General features: G+C 36.0%; 2 protein-coding genes and 1 long non-coding RNA gene across 3 annotated transcripts in view; 2 read left to right on the plus strand and 1 right to left on the minus strand.

Moving 5' to 3' along the window:
- Window positions 1-294: 294 nt before the first annotated feature.
- Window positions 295-5378, plus strand: LOC134250516 (uncharacterized protein K02A2.6-like). The gene is made up of 5 exons (XM_062732881.1): window positions 295-4174; window positions 4469-4488; window positions 4659-4761; window positions 5010-5135; window positions 5221-5378. Exons 1-5 carry the CDS (start codon window positions 295-297, stop codon window positions 5376-5378), a joined length of 4287 nt encoding a protein of 1428 aa, XP_062588865.1.
- Window positions 5379-5462: 84 nt separating this feature from the next.
- On the plus strand, window positions 5463-7078 carry LOC134250608 (uncharacterized). Its single transcript, XR_009988532.1, has 3 exons — window positions 5463-5600; window positions 5926-6060; window positions 6853-7078. It is a non-coding gene; the product is annotated as an uncharacterized LOC134250608 (long non-coding RNA).
- Window positions 7079-7356: 278 nt separating this feature from the next.
- Window positions 7357-17281, minus strand: part of LOC134250601 (uncharacterized) — a 34406-nt gene continuing 24481 nt past the window's right edge. Inside the window, 2 exon segments of the mRNA XM_062732964.1 lie at window positions 7357-9430; window positions 9911-9919. Coding sequence (XP_062588948.1) covers window positions 7779-9430; window positions 9911-9919 — 1661 coding nt within the window. The 3' untranslated portion in view covers window positions 7357-7778.

Here is a 17281-nt window from a genome sequence, read left to right on the forward strand (position 1 = left end):
GTGGGAAAAGAATTATAAAGAACAAAGGAAAAATGTTTAAATGTTGTTGTAATGTTCATATCTTTCAATAGTCATTCAGATTTAACGTTTTCCCACGTTTAGGAATTTGCTATACCAGCAGAATGTTATATGTTAAATACAAATTCAGTAATTGATGTTGACAGTTTCAGCCACGCCGATTTGTGTAATCATTTAGTTAGGTAGTTTAGAATTAAAGCGTTAAACCGAGCAGACGTGTTTTCTATTATAAGTGTCTAGAACACGGACAGTACATTGGCGACGAGGATAACAATAATGGCAAAGGCATTGCCGTTACCTGCACTTAATCCATTTGATGTTAATGGTGACCAAACAAGTGTTTCCCAAAGGTGGGATAAGTGGAAGAAAACCTTTGAATTCTACATAACGGCGACAGGGATTACGGATAAAGCGCAAAAAAGGGCTTTATTTCTACACTCCGCGGGAAGTGAGGTTCAAGAAATATTTGATACCCTTGGCGAGTCAGGAGATGACCTGGACGGTGCAAGAAAGAAATTAGATGAGTACTTCCAACCAAAACGTAACATAGCATTTGAGCGCCATTTGTTCAGAAACGCGGCACAAGGTGAAACAGAAAAAATTGACAGTTTTGTGACTAGGCTGCGCAAACTGGCCGTAACCTGTGAATTTGAGAAGCCAGATGACAACATTCGCGATCAAATCGTTGAAAAGTGTAGATCGTCAAAATTAAGAAAAAGACTCCTAAAGGAAAAGGAATTAACTTTAAAAAATGCAATGGACATAGCCCGAGCTGGCGAAATCGTTGACGAGCAAGCAGACAGATTCAAGGGCAGTGAAACATTTTCAAGCTCCGATGTTAACACTGTTAGGCCGTCGGTAAGTCACAGGAAACAGTACATGCCTGAGAAAAGTTCACAGAAAGATGCCACGTGTTTTAGGTGCGGGCGGAAGGGCCACATTGCAAGGAACTGTACAATTACTAAGGACAAGACGTGTAATAAGTGTGGGAAAAAGGGTCATTTCGCAAAGGTGTGTAAGACTAAATCGGATACCCCGCGCACTAGACCAGGTAAGGACCGCAGTACGAAGCATGTTCATTTAGTGCAGAGTGAGTCCTCAGATGACGAGTTCGCATTTGCTGTCTACAAAAACGATGCAAATGGCATGATAGACGTTAGCGTGGGCGGAGCTAAGATACAGATGCTAATTGACTCTGGCGCGAGCTGCAATATCGTTAACCACAATGTATGGAGCGCCATTAGAGCTAACGATGGAACAATGTCCCTATCGAGAAGCACAAAAAGATTGTTTTCTTACGGATCAAAGGAACCGTTACAAATACTTGGAACATTTCGGACTGTAACCAAGCATGGACTGCGTGAAACATATGCAGAGTTTGCTGTCGTTGAGGGCGATTATATTTCCTTACTAGGAAAAGACACAGCAGTAGAGCTAGGAGTTCTACGCATAGGAACCGATGAGCCCGACCTATGCTCCGTTAGAAGTGAACTTGATAGGATTGGTGCCTCAAGAAATTCTGTTTTCAAGGGAGTAGGGAAACTGGAAAACTTTCAGCTGAAAATCCATGTCGACAAGACAGTGACCCCTGTAGCACAACCGTTACGACGTTTACCATTTAATGTGAGGAAAAGCGTGCACAAAAAGCTCGAGGAGCTGGAGAAGATGGACATAATTGAGAAAGTAAACAGCCCAACGGCCTGGGTGTCGCCACTTGTCGTTGTGCCTAAGAAAAACGGGGAAATTCGAATCTGTGTCGATATGAGACGGGTCAACACTGCTGTTAAACGCGAGCGGTACCCGATCCCGACTGTGGATGAAATGCTTGAGGATATGAACGGCAGCACAGTGTTCTCAAAACTTGATTTACGCTGGGGATACCACCAAATAGAGTTAGACGAGGAATCGAGAGAGATAACCACGTTTGTGACACACGAGGGCCTTTATCGCTATAAGCGCCTCATGTTCGGAATTTCCTCAGCATCTGAGATCTACCAGAGAGTAATCGGACAAGTCATTCAAGGTATCAAAGGAGTACGGAATTTGTCTGATGACATTATAGTCTACGGGACGGATCAGGCGGACCATAACAAGAAACTTACGAAGGTGCTCGACAGACTAGCTGAGAAAGGGCTTACCCTTAACAGAGAAAAATGCGAATTCGGTCTGTCAAAAATTGTATTCCTCGGACATGTGATTTCATCAGAGGGGGTTCGACCTGACCAGGAAAAGATCAAAGCAGTATCGGAGACCAGAACGCCAAGCAACAGTTCCGAAATAAGGAGCTTCCTGGGGCTAGCAAACTACTGCGGCCGTTTTATACCAAATTTCTCAACGATAGCTGCCCCGTTACGAGAGCTTACAAGGAAGAACACGCACTGGAGTTGGACGAAAAGACACCAGGATGCGTTTGACATGCTAAAAAGAGCGCTCGTAAGTGCCGAAGCACTAGCATACTACAATCCAAAAGCCGAGACAAGGATAATCGTGGATGCAAGTCCCGTTGGACTTGGGGCCATTCTAGCACAGAAACAACCAGACGGATTGTTTAAACCAATTGCATATTCCAGTCGGACTCTAACCGACGTTGAGCAAAGATACTCGCAGACGGAGCGCGAGGCTCTAGGTGTCGTGTTTGGGTGTGAAAAGTTTCACATGTACATATACGGGCTAGAATTCGAAATCTGGACGGATCATAAGCCGTTGACCTACATTTTTTCTCCAAAGTCGAAACCACCAGCTAGAATCGAGCGATGGATATTGCGACTTCAACCGTATAAATATACGATTGTCTATATACCTGGACCAAAGAACGCTGCTGATGCTCTATCCAGATTGAGTCAGAATCAGACTTGCCGAATACGCCACATTGCAGACGAGTATGCGCATTTCATTGCAGATAATGCTGTACCAAAAGCACTCACTATTGAAGAAGTTCGTCAGAAAACGTCGGAGGACCGAGAACTCCTCGAGATTATGAAGAGGGTCAAAACAGGACATGGCCGTTTGGATCCTAAAATTCGTACTGTGGAAGCGGAACTTTCAGTCGTCGACGGAATAGTATTACGTGGAACGCGCATCATGCTGTCTAAATGCCTGAGGAAACAAACAATACAGTTGGCTCACGAAGGACACCAGGGCATTGTCCGCACGAAACAAAGATTAAGAGAAAAGGTATGGTGGCCAGGCATAGATACAGAAGCCGAGCGATTTGTTAGAACATGTCATCAATGCCAACTTTTGTCGAACAACAATAGGCCCGAACCAGTTCGAACAACGGTATTACCCGACGGGCCATGGCAGGATCTGGCTATAGATCTTATGGGACCGTTTCCTTCTGGTGAATATCTACTAGTCGTTATAGACTATTTCTCCCGATTTCAGGAAGTAGCCATAATGAAAAAGATAACAAGTGAGAAGATCATTCTACAACTCGAAAGTATGTTCGCGAGGCACGGTTTACCTTACAGCATGCGAAGCGACAACGGACCACAGTTTGTGTCAGAGGAGTTTAAGGGATACCTGAATTCAAATGGTATCAAACACATTCGGACTACACCATACTGGCCACAAGGAAATGGGGAGGTAGAAAGGCAAAACCGAACACTACTCAAAGCCATTAAAGCTGCAAACGCAGAAGGCAAGGATTGGAGACAAGAACTACCCAAGTTCTTACTTGCGTACCGTGTGACCCCACATTCTACAACTGGAAAAAGCCCTGCAGAGCTATTATATAATCGGAAAATTCATACCAAGTTACCAGAGATCAATACAAGAATCGATCGCAAAGAAGTAAGAGAAACGGACGCAAGACGGAAAGAGGATTTTAAAATAAGAGCGGATGAGAAGCGCCGCGCCGTACCGTGTGAAATTGAGATCGGCGACACTGTTGTACAACGTCAGCCAAAGCGCGACAAGTTAACAACCGAATTCGCGCCTGAGAAGTTCATCGTGAGGGAGAAATGCAGAAATGCAGCGACTCTCGAGGATGAAAACGGATCGTTGATTAAGCGAAACTGCACAGCTATAAAGAAATTTATATCGAGCGACGAAGACGAAATTGAATTGCATGACCCAGAAGTTAGCGCAGACGAAACAGGAGACGAATTGGATAAAGACCGTTCTGTCACACATACCGGAAGACCATCCCGGGAACGTAAGCCACCCGCCTATCTAAAAGACTATGTGACCACCTGAGAAAAAAAAAAGATTGACTTTTTGTTATTTGACTGTAACTTTATTCTCTATTTGTATAAAGATTAGTTATTAGCATTACAGGCTGTCATTTAAGAAATAATGTAAAGATTGTTTTTCTGTCTAAGGTGAAGAGGGATGTAATGTTCATATCTTTAAATAGTCATTCAGATTTAACGTTTTCCCACGTTTAGGAATTTGCTATACCAGCAGAATGTTATATGTTAAATACAAATTCAGTAATTGATGTTGACAGTTTCAGCCACGCCGATTTGTGTAATCATTTAGTTATGTAGTTTAGAATTAAAGCGTTAAACCGAGCAGACGTGTTTTCTGTTATAAGTGTCTAGAACACGGACAGTACAGTTGTCTGAAAGTTTTTGTTCAAATTTTGAGCGTAGGATATCTTGGTGTATGAGTTCTTGAAGGGTTCTGTCCTTTTACAGGTGTCCAGTGTTTTATCATATGCTACAGTCAATCAGTTCTTAGTGGGACATGATCTTCACTCTAACAAGGAAGTCTGGAAGCTCAGAAATGATCCCAAATCAGGTAACGGGCAAAGCAATCAAGTCATACACAGAGTAGTCAATTAAAAAGGAAGTTTTTTTTGATTTGAGAAAAATTATTGGTGTAATCATCCTTATAATTAGAAAAGAATTTAAACATAAAGATCATATCTGATTAATATTTGGAACAGATTACAATTTTGTTGGTATTCAACTTATAATCATCATACCAGTCCAGATTTTAACCTAAAGCCAACTGTCTGCATTCTGTTTAATGGTTGACTTTTGTAGGGTTGATCACCTCCTTTGCTGTACACCACTCCCAGTGTTGGTTGGCTGTGGGGACCAGCAGTGGGACACATGTCTGTTGGGACGTGAGATTCCAGCTTCCCATCAACTCCATAGTCCATCCTACAGGTAGGAATCAATGTGTCTTTCAAAATAAAAAACTGCCCTTCATTATTGGTAAGTTTTGTATAGATAAATATATTTCTATGGACAGGTGTCCGAGTAAGGAGGTTGATCATGCATGCCCAGGAGCAGTCCTGGCTGATCTCAGCCACCCAGGGAAATAATGAGGTGTCCATATGGGACGTAGAGATGGGGGCCAGACAAAAAGCCTGTGGGCAAGTCCTACACCCACACTTATATATATACTGAATGAGGATTAAAAGTTTTGTAAGTATTGCCCGAGCAATTCATACTTGCATTGATTATTGACCATATTGTACGTTTTACAGAGATGAAGCCGTTGTAGATACAGAGAAGGACTTCCTGCCCAGCCCCATGGCCACCTATCGCCAACTTCTCTTTGCCGCACTCAAATTCTGTTTGCCATTGCTGACCTCAATGGGCATAGAAAACCAGGACTGTGGCAATCAGGTGAATAGTTTGTACAGCTATATTTTTTTTAATGCAGAGGCCCTCATGGAATCATAGCTTTATTTAGATTAAGTTCCCTAGAAAGTCTGCATATCAAGTAGAATTTGTCATGCTTTGACTTATGGGTATCAGTATCAATTTACACGTTCTTGTAGACATAATTTCATAGCATACTTAGAGATAGATTAGAATCGAGTAATTGATACATTTAAAAAAATATTGTCATGGGACTGAATTTTATGGGTAAGAGTGACCCACGGAATCCAGAAATATCGGACCCCCAAAAACATGTTACAGTAATGTTCATTATAACATGCTTTTATAGGTGATGCACTTTATCTTTTCTCACGGAGAAGTTTTCCACAGAATTCTATGAGACAGACAGCCCAGTTTAAGTCTCCCTGCTCTACGTGAACTAGCTCTAACTACAGCGGTTAACTGACTCACGCTAACTCAAGAGGTAAATACCATTATGTTTATGTATTTGTGGAAGCAGATTTTGTTCATTATGTCATTTTTATGGTAGTATTGTTTTTCTAAAGTTTAGTTCAAAGTATGTACATGTTTGTATCCTCATTTTCATCTTCTTCTCAAAAACCACAGGCAAATTCAACCAAACTTGCCATTATAAGCATCCTTAGGTAAAGAAGATTCAAGATTGCTCAAATGAAGGGCCACACCCTCTTTCAAGGGGAGATAATTACGAATTATTGAAAAATTATTGGCATCATTTGAAAAAAAATCGTTCACAAGATCGATCGAACCACTGGGCCAGGAAAGATTAAACTCATATTTGATTGGAATCACTGTCAGTAAGTGTAGATTCAAGTTTCTTCAAATCATGAAACCCTGGGGGTAGAGTAGGGCCACAATCATGAATGGATAATCAAAGTTTTACAATGATTTTTTTAGGAAAATCTTTAAAAAATGCTTTTTTAAGAACAGCAAAGCAGTGATTGGTCATATTTGTGTGAAATTAAAGCATTCTCAGGTGGTGTAAATTCAAGTTTGTTCAAATCATGAGCCCTAAGGTTCAATACAGACGATCAAATAGACAAACAATGTTTTACAGAGGGATATATATGTATATGAATTAAATTCCAATGCGATTGTTGTAAAACACATTTTGATTGGCTAATGCACTGAAGTTTGAAGTAGTAAAACGAGCATTGTGAATGCTTAATTCATCACCTATGAAAATTGTCTTTGGATTTATATAAACCATTAATCCATTATTTGCTTGTTGGTTTAGGAATACTGTAAGTCCAGGACCCACTACAGCTTTGTGGAGGCCCTCATAAGGAGAGTAAGAAGACTATTGAGGCTCAACACGGGGATCGAGCTGATAAGTTTTAAAAACAGATATCTGTGGCTACATATACTGAAATAATCAATGTTGTCTATAAAATTTGATATGACCTTTTAATATTTAGTACGTTCTACTGACAATGGACTTATTTAGCTGATATCCCATGGAACTTAATTGATGCATTCATATCTGCTGAAATCATTTGACCATGTAATTCAAAGATGTATGTGAATTAAAATGAAAACATCCACAATAAAAAGTTTCCTGAATCAGATCTCGATATCTCATCTTTGTTTTGGGTTACTTATACAGTCAAACCTTGTTATCTTTTGCCCTATGAGTCAAGAATCCATAAAGAAACATGGAAATTAAAAGTGGTTAATTTATCTTGGTCAATTAAGATTCTTAAATAAATTACATATAACTTAGATTAAAAAGTATGTGCATTTATTTTAAATCTAAGGGCATTTTATTCTAGCTACATCAAAAGTACAGTATAATCACAACCCTTCAGTGTGCAGTGCAGGAAACAGGATCAATTTGAAAAAAATGTACATCATATTACTTCTTTCTTCATGCTTGCAAATATACATGGTATTCATTTGGTCATTTTGAAATATTGAATTTTTTTTCTTCCAATGTAATGTTATATTTTTGAGAAGTCATTTAAATCTTGGGTAGAATTCTGAAACGATTGTTATTAATAATTTAATTTTTTATTTATATATTATACCTTATTGATAATATTGATAATATTTTCACACACAATACACATCAATACTAGAAATGAATTAAACTACATCTTGTGATTAAGTTGGCTACTGGAAAAAATTCTATCACAAACATGTCATTAATTTAAAACACATTGATTACATGTATTTGATTTTCTTCACTTCACTACTGTTTAACTCAGCCACAAAGAGGTTGTCTCTGGTGTCTACACATATACCATATGGAAATTGTAGATAACAGTTATCAATGTAACGAAGGAACTGTCCATCCTGATATAGGATGTGGATACAGCGGTTGTAATAGTCTGCTGTCAGGATCTGACTCTGGCTGTCTGTTGTGATGCTGACTGGAGCAAATAATCCCTTGTTAGTAGAGGGATGACCAGTGTATCTAAATCGGAGTTTTCCTGCCTGATTAACCACCACTACTGCATTGGCTCCATAGTCAGCTACACAGATATCCAGGTTCCTGTTCTCACTGATGTATTTAAGGTCACCAGATGAATACAAAGGTTTACCTTCACTATCAAACTGAATGGTTTGTTTCTCTGTGGAGCCAGAGTAACGGACTACTTTTGATTGTTTATCATCGGCACTGTTCATGGTAACAAGTAGGTCACCAGAGGAGGTACTACAGACATTGTAGGGTCTCCACCCCTGTAGTCTGATCACTTCCTGTATCTGGTCATTCTTCACTATGTTTATAGTTCCTGTATCAGGGTCAGTATAAACTAGATCTCCACTCCTTGTCACTGCTATATCACGTGGATAGTTCCCTGACTTAGTTTGGATTGATTTCAGTAGTTTACCCTGGAGGTTGTAGAGTTTCATGATTTCGTCATCTCTACCTGTCCAGATTTCTTCATCACTGAGACAGGTAACACTGTATAGTGCGTTATACCCAGTGTCTATAGTGGTGATGAGCTCTGGTTCATGTAGCAGTGGTTTGACTGGAGGACAGGATACAGCTTCTGGTGTCTTCATTGTGTAGCCATGTTCTTCTGTTGTAATGGATAATGCTGACAGAGAACCAAACATTTGATGGAGTTGTTCTGTATTGATCTGATGAGGAGAGAAACTTGGTAATGAAACGTTGATTTTAGGAGGTAAACGTCTGAATTCAGCATTCCTTGAATTGTAGGCAGAGGTTAGGGAGACATCATTGGAGTCCAGTATTTTCTTCAGATCAAGTATGCTCTGTTTAACATCAGACGTGGTCTGTTTGATTTCATTTTCCTGTTTATTAAGAGCAGCCAAGTGTTTATTTTTCATCTCATCAATTTCAGATTTTCGTTTGTTGACAATGATGTTAATTTCTCTGTGCCAGTCTTCTCCTTGTTTGGTTACAGCTGTTGTCAGTTTCTCATAATTTTTTTCCAAGTTGATTTTTTCAGAGTTTAAATCTGATGTAATTTCTTCATATGTTGGAACTATTCTTTGTTCTAGTTCTTTCAAATCCTTGTTTAAAATTTCTTTGATGAATGTGGGATTCTGTAAGATATCTGATAATTTATGCCCATGGTGTTTATCCGAGGAGATGCAGGTTGAACAGACGGAAATGTCACATTTCTCACAGTAAAGTTCACAATGTTTCTGGGTGTGGTTTGGACATTTTGGGTAGTTCACGTTAGGAGAAGAAGTTCTGTGTTTGTATGGTACAACTTTGTGTCTTTTAGATGAATCAGAGAGATGTTCCCCTACACAGGCCTTACATAGGTTAATCTGACAAAGTTCACAATGACTCTGTAATGCAGCTCTTTGACACAGGTCACAGAGGAGGAGTACTTGAGCTCTGTCCAGGGGGTCCATCACTGGGGTTTTGGTTACAAAATCAGACGACTCTGTATAAAGTAAAAGGAGATATGAATAATATGATGACGGTGCGACCGTTATGGCGAGCGCAGATGTTTATTTTGTTAGAATTTAAATCGGGCTCGTACGTCAAACTGCACGTGACATTTGATGCGTCTAGACTCTGACGTCACATGACGTCGTATGTAAGTTACATTTCTCCCAAAGGACCCTGATCAGTGCTGAAAATAAATGAAGAATGTTTCGTTGGCTATTTATCTTCAATATTTATCCATTAAATCAGGGCATGTTTACTTTTAGCAGAACTTTTGCTACTATTCTCACGAGAACGTAGCTTTAACGTAGCTTAAGGGGGATGTACAAGCCATATTGGATCTAGTCTGGTGTAAACTAAGAAATACCAAGAATGCGCTTAATACTCTACTAAACTAGTCCAAAGTTACTCTAAGTGCTAATGCACCAATTACCTACTGTTAGAGACGAAAATTAGTAAACAATTAAGTTTATTTTGTCTGAATTAGAAGAAAATTAATCATGTTAGAACTGCGCAGCTACAGCATTCATGAGATGAAAAATGCATTTAAAATGGAGTTAGTTTGATTCATTGATAATATGGCTACAACCATTTGTTTCGTTTTTTTCTTGTCATTATCCATAATTCTTGAAAATTTGACTTTCATATGGGTGTCTGCCTGAGGCCATGTGTTTATTTTGGTCCGCCATTCCTCTGTCATGCAGAGTTCGAATAACAATGATTTTAGAATAAATGCGACCATAATAACATCAAGACAAGAAATTACTAAGTAATATTCATTAGGTTATATTACTTACTACTTTTATTTGTTGCATCGCATCGTCTGATTAATGAAAAAACGCAAATCGGGAAAAACTGTTCTGTTTACAACTCGAAATTCCTCGTTAATATTAATCCACTAAGCACATGGTTGGCATGTGCATATATCTGATGTGGATTAATCCGTTTATTACCATGATTATATTTAATTTTTGTGGAACAAGTCTTGATAATTTGTTGGGTACTTTAAAACTCAAGAAAAAAAGATAAAAATGTCCTAAACATATGTGTTTACAGTGGGTCTTTTTTCTGTGGCGATAGAAGTTATTTTCAATTGGGGCACTGCAAGGAGGATGCTTAGCATTTAATTTGAAAATGTTAAACAATATGCAGTGCATGAAAAATAAATTGTAATTACATGTCTTACATTCGAAAAGTTGGTACATATGTCTATTTTGTTTAGAAGTTAGGTAGAAAAAATAGGCAGTTATAGGATATCCTTCAGGCACCTCACATAATTAGCAAGAATGTTTGCAATGACCCACACATTGTATGGAGTAATGTTTGGACACAAAAACGCATCATGTCTCATTATGTTGACAACGTTGTAAGCTCTCGCTCATTGAACATACGAATCTTGATAAAATATAATGAGTTGTTTCTATTAAATTTAGAAGCGAGCACAATGTTTGCAAAGAAAGGTCCATTGCATATATGCTATGTCTATCATCGCAAAAAAAGTGAGTGCTACCCCCTCCCCTCCCCCGAAAATCCTATGTTTGTTTTTCAAAATAGTGTCAAAGATTTTAAAAAATTGCATTACTAAGTATGTGATGGAACATGTACTAGCCTTATAGTACCACTTGTTATAAATATTTGGTTGCCCTCTCCCCCGATCTACTGCCTAGAAATGGCCCGACTCATTTTTTTAACATTCCATTACACGATATTTTTTTCTTTTTCTTCCGTCAACAATTCTGTTTAAATTTTAAGGATTTTTTTTCTCACCTATAAATACGGAAACCTATAAAAACCAATAATTTTTCCCTGAGTTGGGAGGACCACCAAACATCATTTTAAAGATGTTTATAGGTTGATTTTTTCTCTTTACTTTTTCAATTGTAATTTTGAAAATATGGGCAAATAGAAAAGAAAATTATTCATTAAATCTCCTAACCCACTCTGAATGATTTCATGCCTTTTCAACTGTTGCTCCTCTGTGATGAAAATTATAAATGCATGTTTATTTGACACAGTATACGAGGGGTGATCAAAAAGTTAACAATATCTTACGTATTTGATAATTATATTATTGCTGAAATATGCAAGTATTTTTCAAAGTGTAAAATTTTAATTGAAGGTCTTTGATAGCATATTGCTTTATTAAAAACACATCCCTTTTCAAACTTGCTTTCACCGGGCAACATAACAAGTATCATATTTAACCATCTGCCTACCTTCACTAAAACGATATCCAATCATTGATTGAAATAATAGGAAGCCATTTAAGGAAGGCCCACACTTTTACACATCAATATAAAATTCTGATTTTCACTTTTCTATTGATATAAAATTTTTTGGGTGATTGAAAATGATTTAGCAAGTATATATTTGTTTATTATAGTGTTATTGTACATATGAAGCATTTAATATACATTACTTATGGAAATTAACACTTTACACTCTGTCCATAAGATCTATATGTCATTTAGTACATACACAGACACAAAATTCTTAATTGCTGTTATGGACATAATCTTTTTAATTTTCTTTTAAGCAAACTAACATGAGATCTATTTTTATTGATTTAGAGCCTATATCATTCATTTAATTTTTACTTTTTAAAAATTTTCCATTGAATAATTGAAAAAATTGATATTCCAAAAAAGGGGGTATACGTTTTCAAAAGACTGTTTTGTTAAAATTCTCTGGTCAACCATAATAAAGTACATGTATGTGTTTTTGTTAACACTAGATATAATTCTTAATAGTTTTAAAGAAAATATGGCACCTAAACATTTAGAATTTTGAGAATTAAAAAAATAAAGATATTATGAGATTTTTTTTCTGAAAGACATGTACGGATTCAACACCAATTTGTAAATGTTTTGCAGTAAAGATTTCAAATATTCTCTTGGCAAATGAATATTTTTGATCTTCATAAGTTTTTACATGAATTTGATGTGATTTGGTGCATAACTAAAAGGAATATGATATCACACGTTTTTATGTTCAATTTTGGCTGTTGAGTTTTTAGAGGTATGTGCGCTGAGACATGTTGTATGAAAATTAACCTGCAAAGATATGTCTTTTATGGGTGTTTTAGTAAGTTTAAGACTTGTTCAGGGTATTCAAATTGAAAAATTATCAGTTTGACAGAAAAATCTAAAAGTACGGACCTACCTTGATAAACTGCTTCACATGAACAAATTCTTATACACTACTTCAAAGGCATTTCTAAGATATACATGTGCCACGAGTTCCACTGAGACAACCATTTTTCGTCAAAAGTACCTGAATAATGACGTCATTTTCAGATTGACATCACAAACTAGGATCAAAACTTCAGCATATGCTATTTATAAAACTTGTGTTTGGCTATCTAATCTGAACTGTGGTCTTGTAGATATAGAGATATTTCGCGAAATTTTCGATAACGCTTCGTACTAGTAGGTACTAAAACAAGGTCATTCGTATCAATTTTATGTGTCTAATTTCTTTGTGTTTTATTGTAGATAATTAAATTTTAATAGATAATATAATTTATCTGTGGCAAACTTACAAACTCTTAATTTTTAACTTTGATGGTGCTCATTTTTCCTTACCTGGAATCAAAGAGTTTAATTTTTTTTATATCAATACGTAAACTATACAACAACTGTTCGATAATAATACTAAATAAATTACTTCAAGCCACACTATAACACCTTTCCTCTTTTAAAAGTGTTCATATATTATTTGGAATATTTTTCAACTGTAATTCTCTTCTACATTTAAAGATTGTTATGCCCCTCCATATTAAGAAGAGGTTTGGAAAACAAGATTCTGTGCTAAAAATAGACCACGTGCTGCTATCCATGAACTACTTTCATGGTTCTTTACACTCTTTTTTGAAGACAATGGTACCTTGTTTAGAACTTGAAATTATCATTTAAAAGTGCAAAAATTAGACATTTTCTCAACAAATGGTTGTAGAGAGAACATTAATGCACAGTTTGCATATTATTTGGATTTTTTAAGGCTCTGCTGAATTCTGTAGTTGCGCAGTTCTAATGAGCATATCAAAAGCATTTTTCTGCAAAAGTATAGATTATATATGCACAACAAGCATTCGGTTATGCATATTTATTGTATCTTTATCAAAAAAGACTTAAAATTTGTTCAAAATATAATGTAATTTAGCCATTTGAAGAAATGTCTACATTTTGCTCTCACTGCACTAAAAGTGACCGTACATCCCCCTTAAACAAGTGATGGATTGTGGGTCCAAATTACGGCATCAAAACATTCTATTGAAGGAATGTGCAGTAGTCCGAATTTTCTCTTGCACAGGCGTTGCTTTAAGAGCTCGCAGTGACGAGCGTCGCTCGCTAATGTTTTGCAGTAAAGATTTCAAATATTCTCTTGGCAAATGAATATTTTTGATCTTCATAAGTTTTTACATGAATTTGATGTGATTTGGTGCATAACTAAAAGGAATATGATATCACACGTTTTTATGTTCAATTTTGGCTGTTGAGTTTTTAGAGGTATGTGCGCTGAGACATGTTGTATGAAAATTAACCTGCAAAGATATGTCTTTTATGGGTGTTTTATTAAGTTTAAGACTTGTTCAGGGTATTCAAATTGAAAAATTATCAGTTTGACAGAAAAATCTAAAGGTACGGACCTACCTTGATAAACTAATTCACATGAACAAATTCTTATACGCTACTTCAAAGGCATTTCTAAGATATACATGTGCCACGAGTTCCACTGAGACAACCATTTTTCGTCAAAAGTACCTGAATAATGACGTCATTTTCAGATTGACATCACAAACAAGGATCAAAACTTCAGCATATGCTATTTATAAAACTTGTGTTTGGCTATCTAATCTGAACTGTGGTTTTGTAGATATAGAGATATTTCGCGAAATTTTCGATAACGCTTCGTACTAGTAGGTACTAAAACAAGGTCATTCGTATCAATTTTATGTGTCTAATTTCTTTGTGTTTTATTGTAGATTATTAAATTTTAATAGATAATATAATTTATCTGTGGCAAACTTACAAACTCTTAATTTTTAACTTTGATGGTGCTCATTTTTCCTTACCTGGAATCAAAGAGTTTAATTTTTTTTATATCAATACGTAAACTATACAACAACTGTTCGATAATAATACTAAATAAATTACTTCAAGCCACACTATAACACCTTTCCTCTTTTAAAAGTGTTCATATATTATTTGGAATATTTTTCAACTGTAATTCTCTTCTACATTTAAAGATTGTTATGCCCCTCCATATTAAGAAGAGGTTTGGAAAACAAGATTCTGTGCTAAAAATAGACCACGTGCTGCTATCCATGAACTACTTTCATGGTTCTTTACACTCTTTTTTGAAGACAATGGTACCTTGTTTAGAACTTGAAATTATCATTTAAGGACAGATGATACAAACAAATTTTTTCTTTGAAAAAGATTTAATATCATGTCACAAGTTTAGAAAAGTGGATGGTTCTTTCTTATTATTTCTCCGAAGAACTGAAAAATGAAATAGAGTTGGAAAATATTAGTAATATTTCAATAGAAAATCAAATATAGAGAAAACACATTCACTATAGGTTTACAATTGAAAACAAATTTCAAAATATGTTATCTTGGCGCTAAAAGTTTAATTTAAACTTAAGAAAAAAACACCAAGCCAGGTGAATTTTAAGAGGAAGATCAAAATTTCAAAAAAAATTAGTAATATCACATAGGCTGATTTTTACCAATTAGCTTTTCCTAATAAAATTCACCTGGCTTGGTATATTTTTCTTAAGTTTATATTACACTTTTAGCACTATGTTAACATAATCTTAAATTTGTTTTCACCTGTAAACTTTTACTAAATGTGATTTGTATATTTTTGTTTTTTCATTGAAATATTACTAATATTTTCCAAGTCTTTTTCATTTCCCAGTTCTTAGGAGAAAAAATTCTAAGAACTATCCACATTTCTAAACTTGTGACATGATATTAAATCTTTTCCAAAAAAAAAATTTGTTTGTATCATCTGTCCTTAAAAGTGCAAAAATTAGACATTTTCTCAACAAATGCTTGTAGAGAGAACATTAATGCACAGTTTGCATATTTTTTTGGATTTTTTAAGGCTCTGCTGAATTCTGTAGTGCGCAGTTCTAAGGAGCATATCAAAAGCATTTTTCTGCAAAAGTATAGATTATATATGCACAACAAGCATTCGGTTATGTATATTTATTGTATCTTTATCAAAATGACTTAAAATTTGATCAAAATATAATGTATTTTAGCCATTTGAAGAAATGTTTACATTTTGCTCTCACTGCACTAAAAGTGACCGTATATCCCCCTTAAACAAGTGATGGATTGTGGGTCCAAATTACGGCATCAAAAAATTCTATTGAAGGAATGTGCAGTAGTCCGAATTTTCTCTTCGCACAGGCGTTGCTTTAAGAGCTCGCAGTGACGAGCGTCGCTTCGCGACGCTCGCTGCGCTCGCTATTACTGGCTACAGAAAATTTTAGTAATTTTAAACAAGTACGATTGAAGAGGTTTGATTTATTTGTGAAAATGTAAGACTAAGTCGGTTTGTAACAGGAAGGATCTATTTGCAGTGGCGTAGCATCGTCGTTGAAAGTGGGGAGGCCAGCCAGAGAAAATATTTTTTCAATTACCTGAAAAAGTTGACAAGCAAAACAAAAAAGGAAAAAAGTTGCCAAAAGTCGAAAATCCTATTCCGTGGGGATGGTTAGGGGGGGGGGGGTGTTTGTATGTTGGTAAACTTTTTTCTTAGTGTCAATTTTCAGTACCAATTGATTTTTCTAATACTACATTTTTCGGTGCATCACTCAAAGTGTGGGGGGGGGGGGGCAACCAGGCTTTCAATTTACATTTCCTATAGTATAAGTAAGGCTGGGAAAAAAAGTGTTTAATTTCCTGCCCCCTCCCCCCCTCCCCCCCCCCCCGTTGCTACGCCCCTGTATTTGTAGTTGAAAAATGCTGCGTAAAACTTTTCTTCTGTTTGAAAAAGGAAGATGTTTTAAAACACTTTATACATGCATTTCATCTAATGTATTATACATGTACTAGACTTAAGATCATTAATGACATTTGAAAATGTCTGGCAACATTTTAAATGTTTTAAATATAATCTTGTCTTACCTCTAAATCCATCATGGCCTCCTGATAATCCTGTACATCACAATTTACTTCCTTGTCTTCATACTAGATATTTACCTGTTTCCAGGTCACGTGATTTAAATACCTCAGCTATCTATATCAATCTTTATATGTTGAATATATATATATATAGAAAGAGGTTTATTTCAGAATAAATTAAAATGATTGGTGGGATTTACTACAATTGTATGGTCATTAAACCCATGAAAATGAACTTTAGAGTCACCATTTCAGTCTTTTTTTATCTCCAGCTTTTTGTCCTTTGAAACTCTTCGAAATATTTTTTATTGATTATTATTATTTAAATTTGTAGAACAAATATATGTGTAAGTTATAATTATTATAATATGAACAAGATAAGTGTATCTGGTATTTTCAGATCATTATTTAAGTCTTACCGACGGGTAAATTCATGCATGCTATTAAGGATATGCGAAAATTGCGACAAAATAAACCTTCAAAACATACATTTTTTTTAACTGCACGAATTGTCAACATCTTATCTATAACTTTATACTATTGCATGACTTAAAATTAAAGTACTTGTATTTATTTACGAAGCACGTATCTGTTTTCAAAGGCCGGGTCATCACAATTTCTTGAATTTCCGTACGATTATAAGGATGTCCTCT

The sequence above is a fragment of the Saccostrea cucullata genome, unplaced genomic scaffold (assembly GCF_032062105.1).
Source record: "Saccostrea cucullata isolate Sc308-1 unplaced genomic scaffold, CSIRO_AGI_Scuc_v1 ctg2257, whole genome shotgun sequence".
In the NCBI taxonomy this organism is placed as follows: domain Eukaryota; kingdom Metazoa; phylum Mollusca; class Bivalvia; order Ostreida; family Ostreidae; genus Saccostrea; species Saccostrea cuccullata.

Coding starts and splice junctions, on each gene's coding strand:
- LOC134250516 (XM_062732881.1), top strand. CDS start 295: ATGGCAAAGGCATTGCCGTTACCTGCACTTAATCCATTTGATGTTAAT. Junction 4,175..4,468: donor CGGAAGACCATCCCGGGAAC/GTAAGCCACCCG, acceptor TGATGTTGACAG/TTTCAGCCACGCCGATTTGT. Junction 5,136..5,220: donor CTCCATAGTCCATCCTACAG/GTAGGAATCAAT, acceptor TTCTATGGACAG/GTGTCCGAGTAAGGAGGTTG.